The sequence below is a fragment of the Quercus lobata genome, chromosome 5 (assembly GCF_001633185.2).
Source record: "Quercus lobata isolate SW786 chromosome 5, ValleyOak3.0 Primary Assembly, whole genome shotgun sequence".
NCBI classification, from domain to species: Eukaryota; Viridiplantae; Streptophyta; class Magnoliopsida; order Fagales; family Fagaceae; genus Quercus; species Quercus lobata.
The window spans coordinates 3,847,578-3,871,214 of NC_044908.1; the positions used below are offsets into that span (position 1 = coordinate 3,847,578).

General features: G+C 34.1%; 3 protein-coding genes across 3 annotated transcripts; 1 reads left to right on the forward strand and 2 right to left on the reverse strand.

The window, feature by feature from the left end:
• The first annotated feature begins 2,874 nt into the window (after positions 1 to 2,874).
• LOC115991496 (exocyst complex component EXO70A1-like) lies at positions 2,875 to 5,759 on the forward strand. The gene is made up of 2 exons (XM_031115230.1): positions 2,875 to 5,249; positions 5,415 to 5,759. Exon 1 carries the CDS (start codon positions 3,105 to 3,107, stop codon positions 5,022 to 5,024), a length of 1,920 nt encoding a protein of 639 aa, XP_030971090.1. The 5' UTR covers positions 2,875 to 3,104; the 3' UTR covers positions 5,025 to 5,249; positions 5,415 to 5,759.
• Positions 5,760 to 7,686: 1,927 nt separating this feature from the next.
• On the reverse strand, positions 7,687 to 12,092 carry LOC115992303 (transmembrane protein 87B). Its single transcript, XM_031116456.1, has 5 exons — positions 11,720 to 12,092; positions 9,687 to 10,605; positions 9,009 to 9,104; positions 8,256 to 8,392; positions 7,687 to 8,154 (listed from the first exon to the last, which is right to left on the reverse strand). The coding sequence occupies exons 1-5, from the start codon at positions 11,956 to 11,958 to the stop codon at positions 7,980 to 7,982; spliced, it is 1,566 nt and encodes a 521-aa protein (XP_030972316.1). The 5' UTR covers positions 11,959 to 12,092; the 3' UTR covers positions 7,687 to 7,979.
• Positions 12,093 to 17,689: 5,597 nt separating this feature from the next.
• Positions 17,690 to 23,419, reverse strand: LOC115992668 (sm-like protein LSM1B). The gene is made up of 5 exons (XM_031116895.1): positions 22,784 to 23,419; positions 21,889 to 21,957; positions 21,686 to 21,801; positions 21,530 to 21,592; positions 17,690 to 18,075 (listed from the first exon to the last, which is right to left on the reverse strand). Exons 1-5 carry the CDS (start codon positions 22,842 to 22,844, stop codon positions 17,998 to 18,000), a joined length of 387 nt encoding a protein of 128 aa, XP_030972755.1. The 5' UTR covers positions 22,845 to 23,419; the 3' UTR covers positions 17,690 to 17,997.
• Between the last annotated feature and the right edge of the window lie 218 nt (positions 23,420 to 23,637).

A 23,637-nucleotide genomic window follows, 5' to 3' on the forward strand; every position in this document is an offset into this window, starting at 1 on the left:
ACAACAACCCAGCACACCAAAATAACCACCAAAGTACCAAACCCAGCGACACCACCAAACACTGCAATCTAGCACAGAGTATTAACCAAACTCAACTGAAAATTAACCCAAAATCAACAAAAAACCCAAAATCAACTGAAAATTAACCCAAAACATCCACAGACAAATCAACATACAGATACACTTGCTCAAAAGTGAAAAAAAAAAAAAAAAAAAAATCCAAAGAGATACACAGAGATACACAAAGATACACTTGACTGGAACGATCGGAGCTTGTAGGTCTCGCTTGATCAGAGCTAGGGAGATACACTAACTGATCGGTGCTTGTGGATCGGAGCTAGGGAGATCTCGGTCAAATCTAATCTGGTCGGATCTGATCGGTGCTTGTGGATCGGAGTTAGGGAGATCGGTATAGAGATGATTCAAAAAATTGATTCAGAAAGGGAGATCGATATAGAGATAATCGGAGCTAGGGAGCTGTGGATTGGAGCTGTGGATCGAGAGGGAGAGTTGATTCAGATTTGGGTATAGAGATGGGTTATGGGTGTAGAGAGCTGTATCTGAAAAAATGGGTTGAGAGAGAGAGAGAGCGTGCGTATAATAAAGGGGTCGGTTGAGGAAATAATAATAAAATTGAGAAAATTGATTATTTAAATAAAGAAGGTGATAAAATAGATGAACTGATGTGGGTGTTTTGTAAAAGTGAATGTGTAAAATAAAAAAAGTAGGTTTTTAGTGTAAAAATGGATGTATAAAATACATGGACTGATGTGGTTGCTCTTAGGGTGGTTTCGATAAATTTTGAATATGATATTGCAGCATGTCTGCATGTGTGTATATAATAATCACTCTACATATACAGTCATTTAATAATCATAATTATTTAATAATTTTGTTAAGTATGAAAAAACAATAAGTTCGAATTTCGAATTTGGTAAGGATGGAGGATAAAACTCATGTTTTACACTATTCAATAAGAGATTATCACATCATTTTTTTACTTAAAATTCAATACATCCTATCATATATAATAACATCTCAATAAACTCAAGTTAGATTTTCAAATGAGAATTAGAATTAATTGGAGGGGTAAAATTTGTGTTTTACACCACATCCTCATTGAATTTAACGTCTAAAACAATTACTTCATCTAAGACAATGTATCTTGCTTGTTTTCGCATAAAATTACTTATTTTGACACATACAAAACATTACTTATTTTGTTCTATCTTTAAATAAATTTGAAGTTTATTTACATATGTTTGTCATTATTTAAGATTGAAAAATGCTAAGGGTAGTACTAATTCTACTCCCTCCGTCCCACTTTGTTTGTCCTGTTTGAAAATTCAAATTTTTTAAGGGAACATCATTTATTGTCTTGTCTACTTTTTAAAAATGTATGAGTTTCCAAAACTATCTTTAAATAAATTTATCAAAAAATTGAATTATTAATAAAATAGGGGTATAATAAGAACATTAATAAATAAAGGGTTTTGCTAACGAATACCCTTAGGGCACTCCTTAATAATCCACTTTAGGAAAGTTTTAATACCACTTTTATGGAAAATGAAAAAAGCTGTCAATTTCCCATAAAAACTTTATTTATATGGATTATTAACCAATACCCTAAGAGCACTCGTTAACATTTCCCATAAATTAATGACTTTTATTTTTAGAAATAAGATAATATTTTGGGACATCCCAAAATAAAATAGATGACAAACAAAGTGAAACGAAGGAAGTACTAAAAAAGAGATCTACAAACTACGTCGTAATAAATATGAATGATGTCACATAAAAAAAAACATAGAAATTAATTATTATTATTTTTGTATTATAATACATTAGCTTGTAAGATTTAATTAGTAAAAATTGTATTGTTCTTGCCCTCTAGAATTATAAATGAATGAGATAAGTTTTAAAAGTATCCAAAGATAATAGTCCATCTCCTTCTTCATCTAAGTTTATATTTAGAAGGTTCTTTGGAGTGTGTGCCGTACTTTAAATCATTCCCTATATTCTTGGATTTGTGTGTGCGAGTAAGAGGGAGAGATTATAATCAAAAGTTTATATTTAGGTTCCGTTTGAATATAACTTAATTTGTTAAAAATTGAAAATTGAAAACACTGTAGTAAAATAATTTTTAAATATGTGAATTGTATTGTAAGACCAATTTTTAATGAAAAAGTTGTTAAAAAGTGAAGTTTGTGAATTTCATGAACAGTACACGGGATCCACTGATGTGCATTGTACACTAAAGAAAAGTTAACAACTGCGGCTAAAAAAAAAGAAATGAGAAAATGCGCAAACATAAAACGCATACGTGAATAAGCTGAATCCAAACCGGGCTTTAATGAATTTAGATATTCCTTATTAAAAAAAAAATTAAAATCACTCTCTCCCACACCCGCCTCTACTCTTATAAATTATTTAAAATGATTAAAAAAAGTTTTGTATTAAGTTTACTATAAAATGAATGAAGTGTTACTAAAATATATATTTTTTTAAATGCTTACCATGAATGAGGTGTTACAAAGCCTCCGTTTGGAAAGTACATTTTGTGCTCCACGTTTGTGTTTGACATTTGAAACAGTGGTACTCATGACTATTGTTTACATTTTAAAATTAAAACTCAAGATAATATTTTTAGTTTTCAATTTTCAACAAAATATAATGCATCTTACTAATCCTTAAAAATTATTTTATCTGGAAACACATGGTTTTTACCGTAAGTAGAAAAACGTGGACAGTTAAACACACCGTTATCAGTTTAACCGATCAAACACACAAAGAAAAGTCAGAAAGTCAAAATTGTGAAGTCAATCATTTCTCTCACTCCTTTCTTTTCGTTAATACAATTCACAACACACACACACACAACACAACACACAACAGTCTCTCCAAAAATCCACACTCCAAGACAAAAACACAAACAGTCAGTCAGTCAATCAGTCACACACCCACCCACACCCTCCTCAATTTTTCCTATCATTCCAAATCCTATCTCTTTTTCTCTCTAAATATCTCCACCCCCACCATAACCAAAAATCAAAAACCCTCTCTTTTTACTATTAAGAAGATTTTTTTTTTTTTTTTTGGGGTTAATGGAGCCACCGGAGGATAAACGAACACCGTTGGATGAAGCGGAGGGGATAATCCTGCGGTGGGACTCAACCGCATCGGAGGAAGCCAGAGAGAAAATGATTTTCGATTCTGATCGGAACGAAGTTGATCGTTACTTACAAGCCGTCGATGAAATCCAACGGTCGCTATCTTCCACCACCATCAACAGCGAAAGCAGCAGCAACAGCGACGAAAGCGGTTTGAACTCGACGATTCGGATCGCCATGGCTCGGCTGGAGGACGAGTTTCGGAATATTCTGCTGAGTCACACTGCTCCTCTTGAAGCCGAGTCGATGTCGTTCAGCTCCGATCCCAGCTCGTCGACTCACTCTCACGGCCAAATCGACGATCATGAGGACGAGGGCGAGCACGACCAGGGTTTGAAATTGGATTTGAATATGAGCTTGAAGCTCGCTGAGCAGCGGGAGGAGCGTGAGGAAGGTGAAGGAGAAGGTGGAGATTCGGTTGCTGATGGTGCTGGTAGCAGTAGATCGAGTTACCGAACTACTAGCAGTATCCGCGAGATCGATTTGGTGCCGTCGGATGCGATCTACGATCTGCGGAGCATCGCGGAGAGGATGATCGCCGCCGGTTACTTGCGGGAGTGTATTCAAGTGTACGGCAGCGTCCGGAAATCGGCGGTGGACGCGAGTTTCCGGCGGCTCGGGATCGAGAAGCTGAGCATCGGCGATGTGCAGAGGCTGGAGTGGGATCAGCTCGAAGCGAAGATCCGACGGTGGATTCGGGCCGCGAAGGTTTGCGTTAGGGTTTTGTTCGCGAGCGAGAAGAAGCTCTGCGAGCAAATTTTCGAGAATTTGGGAACCGATATTGACGATGCGTGCTTCGTCGAGACCGTGAAAGGTCCGGCGATTCAGCTGTTCAATCTCTTCGAAGCGATCAGTATCAGCCGCCGATCGCCGGAGAAGCTGTTCAAGATTCTGGACTTACACGATGCTTTGATGGTTTTGATTCCAGACATCGATGTAGTTTTCGAAGCGAAAACTGCCGAGTCGATTCGGATTCAAGCGGCGGAGATTCTGTCTCGTCTCGCCGAGGCGGCGAGGGGGATCTTATCGGAGTTCGAAAACGCGGTTCTTCGCGAGCCGTCTAGGGTTCCGGTGCCCGGCGGGACGATACACCCTCTGACGAGGTATGTGATGAATTATATAAGTTTGATTTCGGATTATAAGCAAACATTGATCGAGCTTATCGTGTCGAAACCGTCGTCCGGAACCCGATACGGGAGTGATCCGACGACTCCTGATATGGAGTTTGCTGATGAGTTGGAAGGGAAGACTCCTTTGGCATTGCATTTGATTTGGGTGATTGTGATTTTGCAATTCAATTTAGAAGGAAAGTCTAAGCATTACAAAGATACTTCATTGGCACATTTGTTTATGATGAACAATGTGCATTACATTGTGCAAAAGGTGAAAGGGTCACCTGAGTTGAGAGAAATGATTGGGGATGATTATCTGAAGAAGCTAACTGGGAAGTTTAGGCAGGCCGCGACAAATTATCAGAGGGCGACTTGGGTTAGGGTGTTGTATTGCTTGAGAGATGAAGGGTTACATGTGAGTGGGAGTTTTTCATCTGGGGTGTCGAAAAGTGCATTGAGAGAGAGGTTTAAGTCGTTTAACGCCATGTTCGAGGATGTTCATAGGAATCAGGCGCAGTGGTTGGTGCCTGATGCTCAGCTTAGGGAGGAGCTGAGGATATCTATATCGGAGAAGTTACTCCCGGCTTATAGGTCGTTTCTGGGGCGGTTCAGGACCCATATTGAGAGTGGAAAGCACCCGGAGAATTACATCAAGTACTCGGTTGATGATTTGGAGACTGCTGTGTTGGATTTCTTTGAGGGGTACCCTGTATCCCAGCACATAAGGAGGAGATCTAGCTAATGGATTGAAGTGAAGTGGGAAGTGACCGAGTTTTGGGAAATTAGAAACTAGGAAGAATTCTTTTAATTTTTTGTGGAGTGTTTGGGTGATGTGGTGCTGGTCAATCTGGGATTTCCGGAGCCTCTGATTTGTGAAAGAAGTTCTGCATTGGATATTCGTTGGGAAGATCAGTTGTAGCTCTCCAGGATTGCGCAAAAGTCCCTTCAGCCTGAATGCTTCTGCACTGTAAGCATGTTATTTATGTTGTTACCACCTTCTAGATTTTGGTTTCATTTGTTTATATTCGCATTGTTGCATGTGTGTTTTCTTTCGCTCTATAATGTCAGCAAGCAGTTTCCTTTAATAGCTTCAGATGACTCTTAATACCATGTATTTTTGCCCTTTGTTAAGATGCATATATGGGAAACGGAATCTTAGATCAACATGCGTTGAAGTGGCCGTTTCCTTTTCAAGCTTCGAATGACTTCTGTACCATGTTATGTTTCTGGCCTTGATGAGAACAAATTGGAAATTGGATAATCTCATAGAAAACCTAGTGGAGAATTGCTTAATATGTGTAAAGGGCAAAACCCATGTATATAGATTCAATTATTCAAATATGGCAAAATCCATGTAATTTTGCCGTTAAACCCCGCAACTGTATGTCCATTGTTGTTTGCTCAATCCTCCCACATCTCCTTTTGAGCTGCATCACCTATAAGATATATTAATGGACTTTTAAGTTTGAGTTCTGCACCTTCTATGTGATTCTGATTTAATATTTCCTGCTAATAGAGGTTCCTACTTGGTGTTTTTCTCAATCTAAAGTGTGATAATTAGGTAGATTGATTCTACTTACAGGATGTCCTGTGAGTATCTAGTAGTAGCTGAAAATTTTAATTCTGATTGTGACCGTTTATTTTTTCTTTTTGGTTGTGTACATGTGTCCTGAATTGTTAGGACCATATTTGGAATATTTCTAAGTTTTTCTTATACAATTACCTGAAAAAATTCTTAGTCCTGTTATATTCTTTGGGTCCAAAAGTAATTGGATTTAATTTGTTTTTAGCTATTTATTGCATCTATTTCCCACCCAACCTATGGAAACTTGAGCTCAAAAAGTTGAGCACTGATTAGGCACAGAAAAGAGAATTTGAAAAGGGAAAACAACATGAACCTGCCTTTGATCCGATATGGATATACAAATAATAATCATTTATCGGATTTTCACAGAATATACCTTATTCAACCAAATCAAGATTATGTGTAAAAAAATGTAATCATACATTTTTCAATGGGTGTAAAAGGGTCCCCTGAATGTAGTGGGAAAATCTGACATTGTATGTTTGGTATTCATAGGGAGATGCTACCATTTGTGTAGTGGAAACCAAGCTTTTAAGCCATACGAGGTTGAGAGTGACGCATTCATCTATCAGAGTGCATTCTTTATAAAGTGCGGGCGTTACTATAACCTTGTGGCCTTTGTCGCATATATTTAACATGTCTTAATTTGAAGAACGAATGTCTTACCACTGATAGGAATAAATAAATTCAGAGTATCATGAACACTGCAAGAAAGGTCTTGTGTATGAATAGACAAGATATCAAGTTGCAAATTTTATAATTAGCTTTCCAATGTAGTTTTAGATAGTTGGATGCATCACTAAACAGAAATAAGGAATGGAATCAATGGATAGCTTGACGTATTGTCCAAATTATTTTATCAATCAATAGAAGGATTAAATAGGAAAATCTCTCACATTCATGGTGGAATGGATAGCTTGACATGTTGGTATACGTTGTGTCCAATTTCTTTTATCAAGCAATAGAAGAAATTGAATAGAAAAATCTCTTTGGATCTTATTATGAATTTAATTAATGAGATTTTTTATGAATGAAAGAGAGCATTATATCACCGAGAGCACATAATAATTACTCAAATAAATAATAAATCATCTTTAAAGGGTAATTTTTTTTTTTTTCTTAATGGTAAAATCCCAAGGGTTGAATCGTTAATCTAGTGGGTTTTAGGCATCAAGGATCTCAATGAAAATTTGGGATTCAAATCTTCTACCAATACCTTCGGTCATCCCTAAAATGGAGTTTTTCTTGTAGTTAGTTGAAGTGCGTGAGAGACTTGAGTAGACCTTAATGGTGGGATTAAAGCATCAAAAAGTCCATTCCTACTGGCTGCTCAAAGCCCAAACCAAGGCACGAGTGCCAATCATCTCGTTTTAAAGCAAGCTACCAACCGCACAATCTAATTCTAGCTTTCTTTGTGGAGTATCCACATCATTCCAAGGAAAAGAAAGAAAAAGAGAAAAGTATTCAGAGTCAATAAAAGGCAGCAGCGAGCGTTATATGACATGACATCCATGTCATAACTCATAAAATAAGAGCAATGCTTTGCCTTGCCGGATCAAATTATGGACGTTGAACCCAGATGCTATAGAGATTAGATGTAGACGTGGAACACATTGGCTGGTCCCCTAAATTTCATGCACTAATTTTGCAAGGACAAACCTAACGTGCGGTTTAAAAACAAAAGAAAGACTAATAGCTTACGTGAATCAAAAAGGAAAACGACATTCGACAAAGAAAAGAAGAAATACAAGTCGTCAGTTAGTGGGGCAGAATTCACATCATTCCATTCAACAAAATTCCTCTCTTGAGGAATTTTCCTAACAAATAAACCTATTAATTTTATTTAATCATACCACTAATCTCCATTGACTCTTCCTTCGTTTACAGCAATAAATAAGCAATACAATAACCAATTTAACAAATACAAAAAAAAAAAAAAAAAAAAAAAAAAACTAACTAGGGATAATTTAAATACAAAAGTCATGTGACAATCGCAACATGGAATTTTCGTATCATGATCTCTACTCCTGTATACTTGCTAGCGTTGGATTCAGGGGAGCAGCTGAGGATTGTAAATGATGATAATAATAAACTAGCAGAGGGGTTTAAAATTTACTCGGTCTTGTCTTCTTCCAAATCGTCATTCAATAATCCATTGCTGTCTTGCACTGATCTAGCTTCAGGCGCACTTCGGAAGTCATTGGAAGGCAATGGGGCTGGTTTTATGAGAGTCAGCGTTGTATCGTCTCTGTCAAACTCTTCGCTTCCATCGTCAGAGTAAGTGTATCTGTCAAGAAGAGAAAAATAAGTGGGAATAGAGTTCTTTAACCAAGATATGTGCCGTTTGGACCTAAAAATGAAATATTTTTATTTTTTGTTGGCTTTTACCGGGTTGAGTTCTGAGAAGGCGCCCAGAGAGAACATATGACACAAAGAAGAGAGAAAGACAGGATTTGCCAGAATGCAGGGATGATCCATGCATTCTGCCACTTCTCGTTGTAAACATCAATTGATTTGAAATAAAGCTGCAGAGTACAAAGTTGTGAAATATGTTACAAAAGACTTCATATGAAGCTGCAAATACAAAGTTGAGAATCATATAACAAGTGACCACGTTACCAAATTTACCAAAGAAAGCGGGATTAAAAGAAAAGATTATCCAAACAAATATTCATCCTAATTTTTTGACCTTTGTAGGCAGAAAGTAAAAGCTTAGTTATCAAAGAATAAAATAGTTTCAATCCATCCAGTTTGGGAATTCCCAATCCAACCTGTCCTAGAATTATATAGGATTTAGAATGATGGTAGAGCGCCTAGTTCCATTTCCAATCCATCTTAAAAACATAAGTAACTTCAATCCATTTGAACACCTAATCTATACTATATATAAAGGGAGGTTCATATAAATAAAGCAATTAAAAATGGTGAGTTTTAACACCATTATATTTGTTCCTCCGAGTGTATTTAATGAAAACTTCTTATCATCTTCTTTCACATTTACCAAGTTTCTATAGATGATATAGATTCAGTTAGTAGTCGAACAAGTCATTTGGCAGATAACAATTTTCTTGAAAGTGCTAGTAGTTCAGTCTTTTCTTAATCTTCTTCTTAGACATATATAAGTGCCAATGTGTGGATTACCTCATAGCATATCCAACCCACAGACACGATAACAGCTACGGCCAAAGCATTTGTAAACTTCCTGTAAATATCCAGTTTAACAACCATCCGTCTAGCCTGTCACACCACATAAGCAAATAAAAGTCATCATCTAGATCTTTGTTTATTAAGATACAAAATTAGAAGAGGAGGCATTAATGAAGCTTAGGGCTTAAGCAAACCCACCCAATTCCAGCATATAAGGCACAAACAGGTAAAAGGTTTCACAGAGTTTAATTGTCAGGGCCTATTGTAAATGGACAGGTGTATGGAAGATTACAAACCAAGAGACAAATAATGAACATTCAGGATTTCAATCTTCTATTGTTCTCTTAATTTTTACAAAAACAACACCAAACACATTTATGTTGGTGCAGTACAAAGCACTTTGAGAAAACGTTATGTTGATTCCTATTATTATCAAACAGAAAATTCATTTAAGCTTAGCCTGCAGATAACTTAAGAAGGGTCATAATTGTATATAGATGCTTAGTTTGTTTTCAATTTGAGAACACAACAGAAAGGCCACGTCCTACACTACTCTGTTATGCCTATGACCCACTTACTTAGCATTGAGGAACAAAAGAAGTAGCCATCAAAACCATAAGATCTTCAAGAAACATAATAAAATATGAATAAGAGAAGATGCAAACCAAGTACCTGAAGCTTACTTAAAGTTGCAGAGAGGGAAGTAAATATCCAAAGAATGAAGAAAGCATCCAAGACTGCTACAGGAAGAACCAAAAAGAGTCTTGCCTTTCCTGAAAGATCGCTTATTGCACCGACATTTTCTACCAACTCAAGAACTTCAGATGCCACAAAGAAGGTGGCTCCAAGCATGATCACCTTTGAAGTAAGCCCACCAAGGGTAGGTCTCACAACACCAAAGCCCATCGAAACCATTAACATTATCAAACGAGCTACCGTACGTTTAACAGCGCCAAAGGTGACAGCCCACATGGTTATCCCAGTTGGTCTGATTCCAGTCTCATTGAATTCAGCATATTCAAAATACCAAAGAGTCATCTCAAACATGCCCAGTGCTATCACTATTGTTATGCAGTTCTGCAATGGAAGAACTTCTTTCCAAAATCTTGCATACTGAGAGAACCAAAAGATCCCAAGTATCACGAAAGCAAAGGACATGAATCCATAGAAATTCATAAGTGGTGCCATTCTACCAGGTAAGTAACCAGCAGGATTTTTCCATATTGATTTTCCCTCCACAGTCAAATCTTTAAGCTTTGGATCACAATGAATGAAATACACGTTATACATTCCAGTTTTAGTTATCTCTATGGATTTCGATGGCAACGTTGCAACTTCTTCATCTAAATCAAATGAGACCCCAAACACTTTGGGCCAACCAGGGTTCTCAGTAGAGGGGCGGTGAATGATTTCTCCTTCTGAACAGACACCTAGTTTTGCAAGATCTGCTGTGCAACAAACAGCTCTTTGACCCCCATAGGCTGAACCCCCAATCGTCTCTCTATCTTCCACCTCAAAAACAATGGCGTGCAGCAACCCCGAGCTGAAGTTAGCCAATTCCTTGCCTCTCCGGAATTTAACCTTCTCAAAACTGGTTTCATATTACCACATAAGGTCAGGCATTGGGAACAAATAATTCAAACATGGAGACCACAATGCAAGAGAGAAATGATGAAAAATGTTAAAAGTGTATGCTAGTTCTATCAATATATTTCTCTTAGTGTAAAATGAACACCATCAACTTCATTAAAAGCTACACTTAAAACTGCATCACCTTTATCCCGTAGAACACTAATGCCCTTGCCAGTACAAAAATTCAAAAAATTTCTCACATATTATAAACAGCATGTTGAGAGAACACACAACCCTTTTTTTTTTTTTTTTTTTCATACAAATTCCACAGTTAAATCATGTAACAACTTCACTTTTTTAAACTTTATTTATTCATGGAAAAAAAAATGATTTATTAGAGGCTCTCAAGTTGTGATCAATTTCGCTCAACTACAACAATACAAAGGGTCCGTTTGGTTAGGTGTTTTGAGAGCCTAAAAGAGCGTTTTTAAAACCCAAAACTCTATTTTGCAACAATAACTACTCGTAACTTTTTTTTATAAACGCTCATTTTAAACTCAAAACACAATTTTGCAACCATTTATACAAATGCACCCAAAGCCTTAGTTCCAGAACTACAAGGTCAAGAATATATCCTCAACAAACTAATTGGATTCATTCACGTGCATTCTTTTGCGCCATTCTATCTTATCCAAAATCATACTCTCAATAATCTCCTTAATTAACATGTCCTTTTTTTACTAATTCTAAAGGTGTTATTTTAGATCTTACTTTCATTCCCTCGACTTGAATCAAATCACTCTTCCTTCATTCTCTCTCTCTCTCTCTCTATCTCTCACGCGTAAATTTTATTCACCAAATTCAACATCTTAGTATGAAAATACATACAGATTAACAGTTATATTGACAGAAATGAAATTTTGACTTGGTTTGGTGCAAGAATCCGAATGTTCATTTATATTCTTCAAAAGCGTAACTCAGTCATTATCGTATTGTTCATACTTCATATAATCAATAATCTCAGCCCCCCTAAATTTCAGTTCGCATCAAACTCACACACACATTTTCGCACCAGATCTCAACAAAATTCACATAATTGAAACAAAAATTAAGCACAGATTCTTCAAAATTACCGAATGTACGAGTCGCCATTGTCGGTGAGGGAGGTGGAATTGCGGTGAGAAGGGGCAGAAGAGTAAATTCCCTCGCTTCCGCCGTGGACGACGAAGGCGCCACCTTTGGCGACGAATCTGTCGCCGGAATATTCGTGCACCGACGCCTGTACCGTCACGTACTCACTGCACGCAAAGTACAACAGCAACAGAAGCCGCAAGGTCAGAACCGTACGGGAGGAACCGGACGGCCACGTCATTTTTCGATTCAAAGATTTTGGACACAGAGAAGGTTCTGGATCTGAGATTCTGAATTGAGGTAAAGAAGAGTCGGCCTTTATGTTTTTTTTTTTGTCTGAAACTGTGAAGTAAGATACTTTTGGGTTTTAGTAAGTGAGTCTCAGTCTATAGAAATTTTATTGTACTTTGGGTTTTGCTCTGCTGGCTTACTTTAATTTTTTGGAGCTTAATAATTAAGGTTTAACTGAGTGAGGTTAGTGAATGATTGGGAGATATACTCTGTGGCAAAGTGTATAACTAGTTGCATTAAATTAATATTAAGATCATACTCCCATGTTGGATTTTATCACATTCCTATTCAAATAAATTTATTGGTTACGGTGCTCTAAGACAATTGTTAATAAACTATTTTAAAAAAGTTTTGATAGCATTTTTTTTACAATTTTTTATATTTCTCATAAAAGTATAACAAAAATATTTTTAAAATGGTTCATTAAGAGGATCCTTAAATAAATATTGACTAACATTATTTTAGTATCTATTTAAATAAATATTTACTAACTTTGTTTTAGTATCTATTTAAAATTTTGATGACGTGACAAAATCTAACTCACTCATCTCACAATATGTTAAATAAAATTTTACAATGGAGTTACCAACATTTGATTCGCCTAATATTATATTGCATTGTAATGTTAGATCATAGGAATCTTTGATTCATGTAATCACGTTATAACAATAAAAGATTATAACATTTAGTTTATTAGTCACATTGCCATCATAATGCCATGTGTAGTTTGGTCACTTTTGTGGTTAAATGTTCCCCCATATTGAATTTAACCAAATAAATGCAATTTGTTGGGACTTTTATTTGGCTTAAATTTATTTTACTTGGATTTACTCAAAAATAAATAAATTACTTGGATTGCCATGTCACTTGTGATTTTTTTTTTTATATTAATTTTATTTGAGATAGAATTCTACTATAACATAATCAAAGTATATGTGTTTAAAACATTCTCTTGAAAACTTCAATCCTGACCCTTATGATTTTCTAACTGTTTATCTCTTGTTTTGCCACTTATACCATTTAAATTATTATTTAAACCTCAGTAATCATTTTCCCATCCTCTCCCTTTATTAATTACATGATACACCTCCCATTACATTGAGAGAGAGAAGAAGAAGAAGAAGAAGAAGAATAATGGATACATCTTGCACAAGCAATAATCCAAATACTAAGTATAGATTTTGGATCAAGAAGCAGGGTGAAGAGTGCATGGTTCTTGATAGCATAGTCATAATCTATTGGATTACATAGATTTCCTATTGAAATTGATGCGATTCAAATCCAATTTTGTTGGGTTTGCTACAGGTGGGGGCTGGATCTAGCTATAATTTTTGGATAATTTAGTTGTAATTGAAGAAGGTGGAAGCAAGGGTACTAGACACTTGATTAGTTCATCTCCTTTTTGCAAATGGGTACTTTGATGATCTTCTGATTAAAATGTTGTGGATAAACAAAGGAATACATAGGAAATATCTACAGCTTTACAACCAGATTTTTAAAAGGATATCTTATATTTCTATATAAAAAAAAAAATAAAATAAAAAATAAAAAAAGAGAGATTTGAGAATTTTAAAAGTGACACACAACATTTAACATTGGACAAAACACCCAATCATTTACCCCTTCAGCTTCAGGGGTTAAAAATGATGCAAGTTCTTGTCCTGGTTATAGTATTAGTTTAAATTCATCAAATATATTGCAAAATTATAGAAAGCCAGCTCCATCCTTTACTTTGATACTCGAGAAAGAGATGACCCTGCATAAGATATTGGTAACTTTTTTGGAAAGGGCATTCCAAGTAGATAGTTCTTTCAGTTAAAGGTGCATAATTATACTTGAACTCTCCCTATTTGAAAGTCTAGAGGCCGATAAGCTAAGTTTAGTCAAGTTTTGAGAGATTTTAAAGGTTTAACAAGTGATCCACATTCAAATATTGAGTGGATTTGTTTCATCAATTAATTTTAACCTCAATTTGAAGGTGCTTTAGTTCCACAAAATCATCTAACAACAACTTTTGCAATGACAAAATCAACTGAAACACTATTACACCAATTCCAATCTTCTAAGCTTTCTCAACAATTTGAGGGTATATTTTAGATCCATAGACAAAAATATTACTGTAGTTCTTAATCTGACTGATAGGATTACTTTAAATACTAATAAAGATTCACCCACTATCAGATATGTGATCCCTAAAAGTACTCAATTGCTAAGTTTAAATTACTCCACTACTGATCTTGATAACTCATATTAATATCAGTTAGTTTAAATTTAGAATTTAAACTTACTTATCAAATAAACATGTGGACGATCCATGGGCCATGGTTTATGAGTTGGGTCAAAATCAACCCAATTTCTAACAACGACAAATGTCCGAGTACTGTTCTATGATTAACTTGTTCATAGTTGACAACCACAAACCTATTGTGATCTAAGCTTTTGATTAAGAACTTTGTTCTTTAATCGTCACCAATATCTCAATGCATGTCCTAGATTTATCCATGAATCATCTAAACTATACCAATAAATTTTTCCAACTAAAATAATTTGTTCAAGCAATTGCATCAACATATTTAAGAGACTTATCATGTTACCAAGAGCCTTATAACTCAACTAGTTGGCATTTTATGGTATTTCCAAACAAAAATGTTAAAGATTCAAATCCCTCATCTCCTTGTAACTATTGAATTATTTAAATTAAAAAAAAAAAGAAAAAAAAAAGGAAAAGACTCATCATGTTGATATTATTTGATTGGCATCTAAGCAGTGTGATCCCCTTTTATCATGTAAATTGTGTTTTTCTCTTGTAATTTTAAAAAATGTATTTATTTATGGACAAAGTTTGACAATAAACTTGAATGTAGGTTAAGGCGTCAGATCCATTCAATATCTTTTTATTAAATGTAAAGTTTAACAAATCTACCATTGAATTACATTTTCTTCTTATATTCTCTATGCTTGCAAAATTTTCAGAAGATCAAATATCAATAGTTATGTCATCAATTTTTTAATCTAAAATTATGCATAAAAAATAAATTTATAAATCGAATAATAAATAATATACGATTGACATGAAATTTGACATGTGTGTTAATTATAAACAACATGCAATCTATCGGTTAAATTTTCAAAATATGTAGTCATGTTAATTATTTTAATAGAAATTGTAACCTTATATTACAACCAAATTTATAGTCAAATTTTATTCTTTATTTATTTTTCAAATCTATAATCATAACCAAACATGTTGTTCTTGAGCTACAAGCATTCTAATCAATCTCTCAGCTTAGGTTTGGGACAACATAATAACCAACCCAATATTTCTCTCCAAAATAATAACAATAATAATAATAATAACTCAAAATACATGTTGTACAATGCCCGGGGGCTATCTTTTTTGTATTTATGTGTGTTTTTTTTTTTTTAACAAAAGAAAAATTCTTTCAAGAAATAAGCTAAACAATCATGGCTTAATAAAGTAAGAAAGAAGAAACTTTCAAATTCTTGAGGTGCATATAAAGATAACAAAATACTAGAAATTGCAATTTAGAAATATAGAGAATTAACACTTGTTGGCAAATCTAAAGAATGCATAAATACGAGTTTCTCAAATTATATTTAAAATTGGTGGAAGATTTAAATTTTATAAACATAAAGATGTAATTTAGTGTCACGTAATTTAAAGCATCAAGTATAATACTGTCAGTTTTAGCTATTATTTAGTGAAATTATATTTTAAATGATATGAAACCACATGCATTTTTCAATTTGTTCAAGTTACACCCTTACTATGAAATGAAATAATATCAATCAATTTTAAAATAAATAAAAAGAGAGATATCTATTATGTCGCAGCATTTAATATCTTTTCTTATTCCACCAAATTTTGAATGACCATGAACTATGTATAGCTTCTTTATTTTTTTTATTTTTTTAAGAGGTACAATTTATCACTTTAAAATTTTGAAAATATCCCTTAAAGAAATTTTGAAAATATCTTTTTATTTTTTTATTTTTACAATCCTTTTGACCCTTAGATATATGAGAACAAAATATTTTCTTCACTAAAAAATAGTATTGACAAAAATGAAAAAAGAATGGAGACTATTATCATTCTAGTGAAGTTGGATTCACAGATGGAGAAATACAAAGGGTGCAAGTGTAATCGGGAGTTTCTGAACATTTCTACTTCTTTATAATTTGCTGATTGGCAAAAGTCATTGTCGGTGATTGGCTTGCATTTCCTTTGTTTTTTGAAAACGGCTTGCATTTCCTTTGGTGGTATCTTTTTTTTTTAGCAAATCCTTTTGTATCCTTTTCTCTCTTGGAATATAATTTGTTTTTTTCTACCCTCAATGTCTTGTCACTAATGACCTGAATAGTTGCTTGCATTTACATGAACCAAACTGATATACACACACCCATATATATATATATATATATATATATATTTTTTTTTTTTTTTTCAACTAATTCATAATAATTACTTTTTATCATAAAAGTCAAAACACAGATTAATTTTTGATGTAGATGAATGTTAAATACCATATTTTTTATTCAACGATTTACTGTTATTTCATAATAATTACTTTGTATCATCAAAAAAAAGACAACAGTTGATTTTTGGTATAGATAAAAGTTGAGTACTAAGTTTTTTATTCAACTATATGAGACTTACAGACATACTTACAGACATAATTATGTTTAAAACAAAGAAAGAAGAAAGAACTTATATATATTTTTCAATGGATTGGGTATTTGTCTTTGTAATACAACAGATTCAAGCCATCATCAACCATACAAATCACCTAATTTCCCTGTGTCGTTGACTTGAGAAAGGCAAAGATAACAATTTGACCAATAAATTTGAACCAAATCGTCAAAAAAATTATTTGCGTGAAACCCGCCAAATAATAGAAAAATTAGAAAAAGTCCACACTTTGGTGAGAAATTATTCAATTATCCTCTATTACAAATCAAAAGCTGCATTCCAAGATAGAGACCCCATTGATTGACGGATGGGGAAGTAATCCCATTCAATTATTAAAAGCTTCCATTTATAAATGAATTTTTCACATACAAATATCTATGCTATAGCTGCTATGAATAGTTAACATGTCTTAATTGATTTAGACATGTACAATGAATGTTGTATTAACATAGCTTGTGATTATGATTATTTTATTTTTATGATGTATCTTAAACCCATGACCTCACATCCCACCTAAGACCTATAAAGAAAGATGTTGATTGAGGTTAAGCTCATTGGCAAGTATATGGCTAAAATAATTGAACACATTTTAAAACTTTAAAAGACAACTTGGCTTAGAGGAAGCACTTGCCCTCAAGCTTGCTCGAAATGAAAATGTATGCTTAAAACCTATTGCATCATCCTATTAGAACATACTAACCATTGTAGATTTCAATGACTATGTGGAACTCCTTGAAATTAAGGATGGATAAGAAGTAGCTTCTCTTTATTTGTTGAAATGAAAATATGGACACCCTTCTATTGTTTTGAATAATTTCTCATAATTGAGAGCATTTGTTAACTACACAAGGGTTGCCACCAGTTAACAGGAAATTACAAAGCCATCATATTCATATACATGGAAAATAGCTTTCCACTAATTTCTTTTTTTTTTTTTTTGGTTAAACTGTTAGACTTTACAAATTACAAGTGCAAGCATAGCAATGGTCCATGAATTTCAAATCCGAACTAAAGACATCAATCTTCTAAAGCAGACAAATACTTGTATGATGTAATCACTCAAACAAATATTACACAGAACGAATTTGAACAACGTTCAAACTTCAAATTCTAAATTTCTAATTCCCAAAGATTTGACCATCTAAGATCTAACATAACCCAACCAGCCAAAAGATGGGGAAAAAGAAAGAACAAATTAAAAAAAGAAATGAAAAGAGAAATGCCGCTATAATATTTGCGGGTCGACATGTGAAGAACTTCATGAAGTAGCAAATCTCATTAATCCAAATCAAGGAATTCCATTCTTTTCCTCATGGTACCTTTAAGATCTGAAGCCTCCCTTTCTGCTTTCTGTGCCTGCACATTTATGATACAGGTCAAAATTTTTGATGAAATCCAGTCAAAAAAGCAGCCCAACTTTCTCACGATCTTCATTACCAAAAAAATGATGAAAAATTGAACTACACAAATGATTGTAAGCTCAGCAAGTTAATAAACTGGATTACATCATAGACCTGGAGTATGATGTTGAGAGTATCAATCAAAATCCCATGTAAAAGAAGATCCTCTTTGAGAAAAATGATTGAGCTATTTGACTCCAGAAAATCCTATCACATATACTAGTGCACAAGAAATTATGATGTGGGAGACACAAGAAGATTTTTATTTAGTATTATTTATGTTTGCAAGTCAATTGTATTTTTATGCTTTAGTAGTTTATTAGCTATTAGTTTATTAGCTATTAGTATTTTAATATTTGGAAGCAAGATTATTTTTTGTAACAATTAGAACTAGGGTTTAGTTTTGCCTATATAAGCAAGCTATTGTACTCTTTTTGGAGATAATTGGTATTTTGATGAATGAAAAAAATAGCTAACTCTTTGTGGTTTTCCCACTTGGTGTGCTGACATCTATGTCATATCCATTTATTTTTATGTCTTTCAATTTTACTGTTCGATTGTTCTGGTTGTCCTGCATCATTTTATCTCAATATGGAACTTACAATATGGAAATTACAGTGTTATTTACTAAAGATGGGAGATATACCATCAATGTATAAGTTGACTTGCCAAATATAAAAAGAGAACCACACTTCAGAACTGCACAATCCACCTAATACTCTCACTTTGCAGCTTTTATTCCTCTAATTTTCTAAGAGTTTACATTTCTTTCTTTGTAAAATAAAAAATATGTTTCTTCCTTTTTTTTTTTGGGAAAGGTAGATAGTAGGAAGAGGGAAGAGGGGTTCAAACTATAGACATGGAACACTACAAAAGATAACATTACAACTGGGCTATCATACGAAACTCTTATTTATTTTTAGATACGTAGATAGTGAGGGAGGGGAGGGGGGCGGGGTTTCAGACCACATTTTTTGAAATCATGCTAAAACAGATTGGCAAGATTCCAAATTTACTACTGTACAGCTTCAAACAGACTGTTGTATCACAGCAATATCCTCTCCCCAATTACACGTGCCCTATTTCTTACTTTGTTCACATTCCTCTTCTTTAAGCATTTCTCTTTCAGGTCTTAATTGTATCCTTCTTTCCCCATTTTCAAAAAGTCCCACATGTGGCTTCCACTCATCACTTCTCACCTCACATTTGCACTGGTAACTAAATATGACACGCAAGATAACCCATTGAGCACAAAATTTTCAGATGCCATCATCTAGACAATGTCCCGACATATTAGTAGAAACTATTGCGTGAGCATCTATGGTCTAGCTATACAACCAAGGGCTTTATGCCACAGATGATTCCACACCTCTTTTGAATAACTAACTACCAGCTCTCTACATTAATTCTGCATCTCCCTCCCAAACTAGCTTAAAGTGCTAGAGTAGAACTCCGCAGTATTGCACTCATATTTTTTTGGCATGGAACCTCAACAAGACAGGGCCTTTGGATCAACCCCTAGGAAGTAAACCACAGATACACAACCCTACCTGCCAAAATCGTGTATCAAGTAATCTAGGGAAACTCCTAGTGGGATCGAACCTAGGACGATTGGGTCTACAGCTCATCCCAAGCCTCCAACCACTAGGCTACACCCTGTCTGGATATTGTACTCATATCTGAACCTTGTAATCTGTCTATCCCATCAAATTTCATGGTAGAGAATATGAAAAGAAGCATTCCAAAGGTTGGGCATCTCAGCCAATCAGAAGAGTTTGTTTTCAAGGTAGACCTTCAAAATAACAGAAGCAAAGTTTTTGAAGTTTCATTTAACCTATGTTTGGTGGAAGCAGCTAGTAACAGTTGACTCAAATATGTCATGTGATCCCTTAAGTGACAGGAATATGAGCATCTACTAATATTATTGGGGTTTCAGTCTTCACTACTCAATAAAACCTTCTACATTTGTTACTGCATCTCTAATTGAAGAAGCCTACTCAAATATAGGTACATAGTCTCATATAATAAAAATTCATTATAGTCCCGAACAGATAAAAGCCATTCTCAAATTGTACTGAAAAAATGAAAAATCTATCCATAGCTCAACCAACTCCCATCTATACGAACTCAGTAACTTGACATGCATGATGTAACAAGTAGATTTTGACATGATAAAGCAGAGAAGAACAAAGTTTGGGAGTTCTTATTCAATCACAATGCACCATCAAAAAACAATGCACCATCAAAAAAATCACAAACACATTCTTTTTAATGCAAGTAAAATCACACATAAAGAGACATCAACAAATTCATAACTTGATACACAATCTATATTTATTTGTATTATGACATCACACATTTACACTTTTGTGTATTTGTCTACCCCTTCTTCTCAACCTCTATAAATATCTGACCTTATACTTTTTTTTGATAAGTAATAAGATATATTGATATAAAGGGGACACCCTAGTGCACAGGGAGTGTACAAGGGAAAAGAAATCAAATACAAAAATTGCAAGAGTCTAGGAAATCAAAAAAAGAGGGGAAAGATTTATCTTGCAAAGCAAACAACCAATCCCTTAAAGTTCTGAAAAAGAGAAGCTTGAGGTCAGGAATAGATTTCTCAGTATCTTCAAAACATCTACTATTCCTCTCCCTCCAAAACATCTACTATCTTCAAAACACCTTATATTTCTTAAATAGCAGTCATTTAAATGAATACTAAATATAAGACCAACCAAATTAATCTCTGACTCTAGGGCCTATATTATTACAACATGACAAAATTACTAACCATATCATCATTAACTCCACCCCTAAGGAAGAAATAGCATAAATATATATATATATGGGTGGGTCAAGATCAAGTTATAGATGATGTAATTTTAAGCAATGTTACACCATAAACATAAGATTTCGTGTTCAAAAAAATCCCACCACTGGACGCATGACAAATTTAGTGCCAACTCGATGTTATTTACTATTCAATCCATAAACTCAAGTTTTAAGTATAATTTTAAAATACCAAAAATTAAACATTTATAGATGAGATAATAAATAATCTTAGATAATCTTGAAGTTTTACAAGTAGAGTGGGTATAAGAAGAATATGTAATCCAACTGTTCATTTGTTAAAATTTGTATCCGATTAAAAAATATTGAGTAGTGTAACAATATTTAAAGTTAAACTTGGTGTAACTTGAACCCAACCTTATATATATTTAAAGGGACAAAACTAATATATTAAAGGAAACTATGGAAACAAGGTGAATTGAAAACCCACTACTAGAGCCATGGTTTATGTATATCAAAGTATACTTTATTATCTACAATAATTTTTTTCTTTTAAACCTTAATTCATGTACTAAAAGAATATCAAGATTCAAGATAGTTGAGCTTACGCTGCTTACCCTTTTAATTTCTGCTGCTGAAACACGAGTCATATGTGGGGGAAGTTCCTCTTTCTCCAAGTCCTAAAAAAACAAGTACAATCTTAAGAAAACACAAGGGTGTGTATTACAAAGGAACCATCGACAGACATGAAAGGAAATAACAACCCATCATACCAGCTCGCCAATTAGAACAACATTCTCCCCACGAATTATATATAGGCCCAAAGGGATGTCACAATAAAGTTCACCAACAATAACTCTCTCACATGCCTCCTCAAGAACAGCATTGGCTGCAATATGAGGAATACTAAATTCTCAGTCACTAAAGAAATTATAGCAAATGAAACCCTACACAATGAGAGTAGCAAAATTCATACCAAATTGATCAAAAGAACGGAGTATCCCCAAGAGCTTTCGACCATCTCGCAGAAGTACAAGAAGTTTCTCTGCAGCATTAACAAGTTTAAGACCACAGAAAATAATCGCAAGAAGAAAAACTGCTCCAAACAATTTATAAGCCAATTTGAATATACAAGTCATTTTGATTGTAGTTCCATTGAAAATGAATTGCAGGTGGAATACAGTGGAAACATAGGAAAAGCAAAAGTCTAAATATGAAAAAAAAAATGCTAAAATAGAACCATTCGATCAATATCTCACTAGAATATAAACACAGGGCCCAGAAAGGTTGAACCTTGAAATTCAGAGCACCAAGCAGGCATACTACTTGAATTTTCCTGGTTACTAATAAAACCATATAGAGGGATAAAAAACTAAATTAGCAAAAACCCAGATGACCCTTTGCATACTAGACCAAAATTACAACAACCCATTAGTATAGACATGTCAAAACAACTAGCAGTCCATCTCTTTCTTGCTTATCATAGAATCATACATCATTTAAAAACTCAACGCAGGAAAAAAAAAGATACAATCTTTAAACTAGTAATATCCAAAACCAACCATATCAAGAAGTTCAAAGGCTAATATATGCATAGTGAATCATAACCCAGATTACAAAAAAATCAATCTTTAAACCAGTAGCATCCAAAATCAACCATATAGAGAAATTCAAAGGTCAATATATGCATAACCCAGAAAACAAAAATCCAATCTTTAAACTAGTAGCATCCAGAAATCAACCATATCAAGCAATTCAAAGGTCATTCTATGCATAACCCAGAAATCAAAATCCAATCTTTGAACTACTAATATCCATAATCAACCATATCAAGCAAGAGAGAGAGAGAGAGAGAAACAGAGAGAGCATACTGTCAAGATAGCTAGCAAGAGAGGTAGAGAGGTAGATATCTTCAGGGCCTGCCCAAGACATTGATGAGCTCAAAATGAAGCCTTTTTCGGTCTCAAAAAAAACACCGAAAAATAATCCTTTCTAAACCAAACCAATAATGGCATTGGCAGCCCCAAATTTCTCTCTGATTTTCCCACCTTATCAAACCCTTCAAAAACCCTAAATTTCTCAGATCCAAAAAAAAAAAAAAAAAAAAAAAAAAAAAAAAAAAACCCCACCCTAGAAATTGAATCACCAAACAACCTGAGGTAATTGGGATTTTTTTTTTTTCTCTTCCGGATTGATGGGTCTGTAAAAACACTCAGATCAAATCTCACCGGAAGAGATTCAATATGGAATATTGAGAGAGAACTCAAAAAATATATATTGTTTTGAATGGAAAGAGAGAGAAAGTGTGGGAAAACTTTTTAAAGGTGTGATTTTTTTTTTTTAATTTTAATTTTTGGGTTTTTTGTTTTGTTTTGTTTTGTGGGTTAATAATGTGTTGGGTTTGTTTAGGGTTTGAAAGAGTAGAACATGGTTGCAGACTTGCAGTGTGGTGGTTTAACTTGGGTTGTACTGTAGCAATTGGTTGAAGTTTAAAAGCTAGTTCTTCCATTTGGGTTTTGGGTTTGGATTTTGTGTGTTTGATTGATAGATGGAAAATTAGGAGGGTAAATTTTGTGTGTGTGAGCGTGACATGTGTGATTTCGATTGGTAAAATGGTATGGTAAAAAGTTGGTAATTATATGTTGAAAGTTGGTAAAACGACTTGTAGCACAATTGTGGACCATAGAAAACTTGCTTTTTTTTCTTCTAATGTTGATGTATTCTC

Bases quoted from the DNA above. Each gene is read 5' to 3' on its own strand.
- LOC115992668 (XM_031116895.1), bottom strand. From the start codon at position 22,844: ATGTCTTGGGCAGGCCCTGAAGATATCTACCTCTCTACCTCTCTTGCT. The intron at 21,802-21,888 runs GTATGAATTTTG...CTCATATTGCAG, and splicing joins CCGTTCTTTTGATCAATTTG to CCAATGCTGTTCTTGAGGAG. The intron at 18,076-21,529 runs GTAAGCAGCGTA...ATAAATGTGCAG, and splicing joins CAGCAGCAGAAATTAAAAGG to GCACAGAAAGCAGAAAGGGA.
- LOC115992303 (XM_031116456.1), bottom strand. From the start codon at position 11,958: ATGACGTGGCCGTCCGGTTCCTCCCGTACGGTTCTGACCTTGCGGCTT. The intron at 9,105-9,686 runs GTACTTGGTTTG...GTGGTGTGACAG, and splicing joins CAACTTTAAGTAAGCTTCAG to GCTAGACGGATGGTTGTTAA. The intron at 8,393-9,008 runs GTAATCCACACA...TGTACTCTGCAG, and splicing joins TGGGTTGGATATGCTATGAG to CTTTATTTCAAATCAATTGA.
- LOC115991496 (XM_031115230.1), top strand. From the start codon at position 3,105: ATGGAGCCACCGGAGGATAAACGAACACCGTTGGATGAAGCGGAGGGG.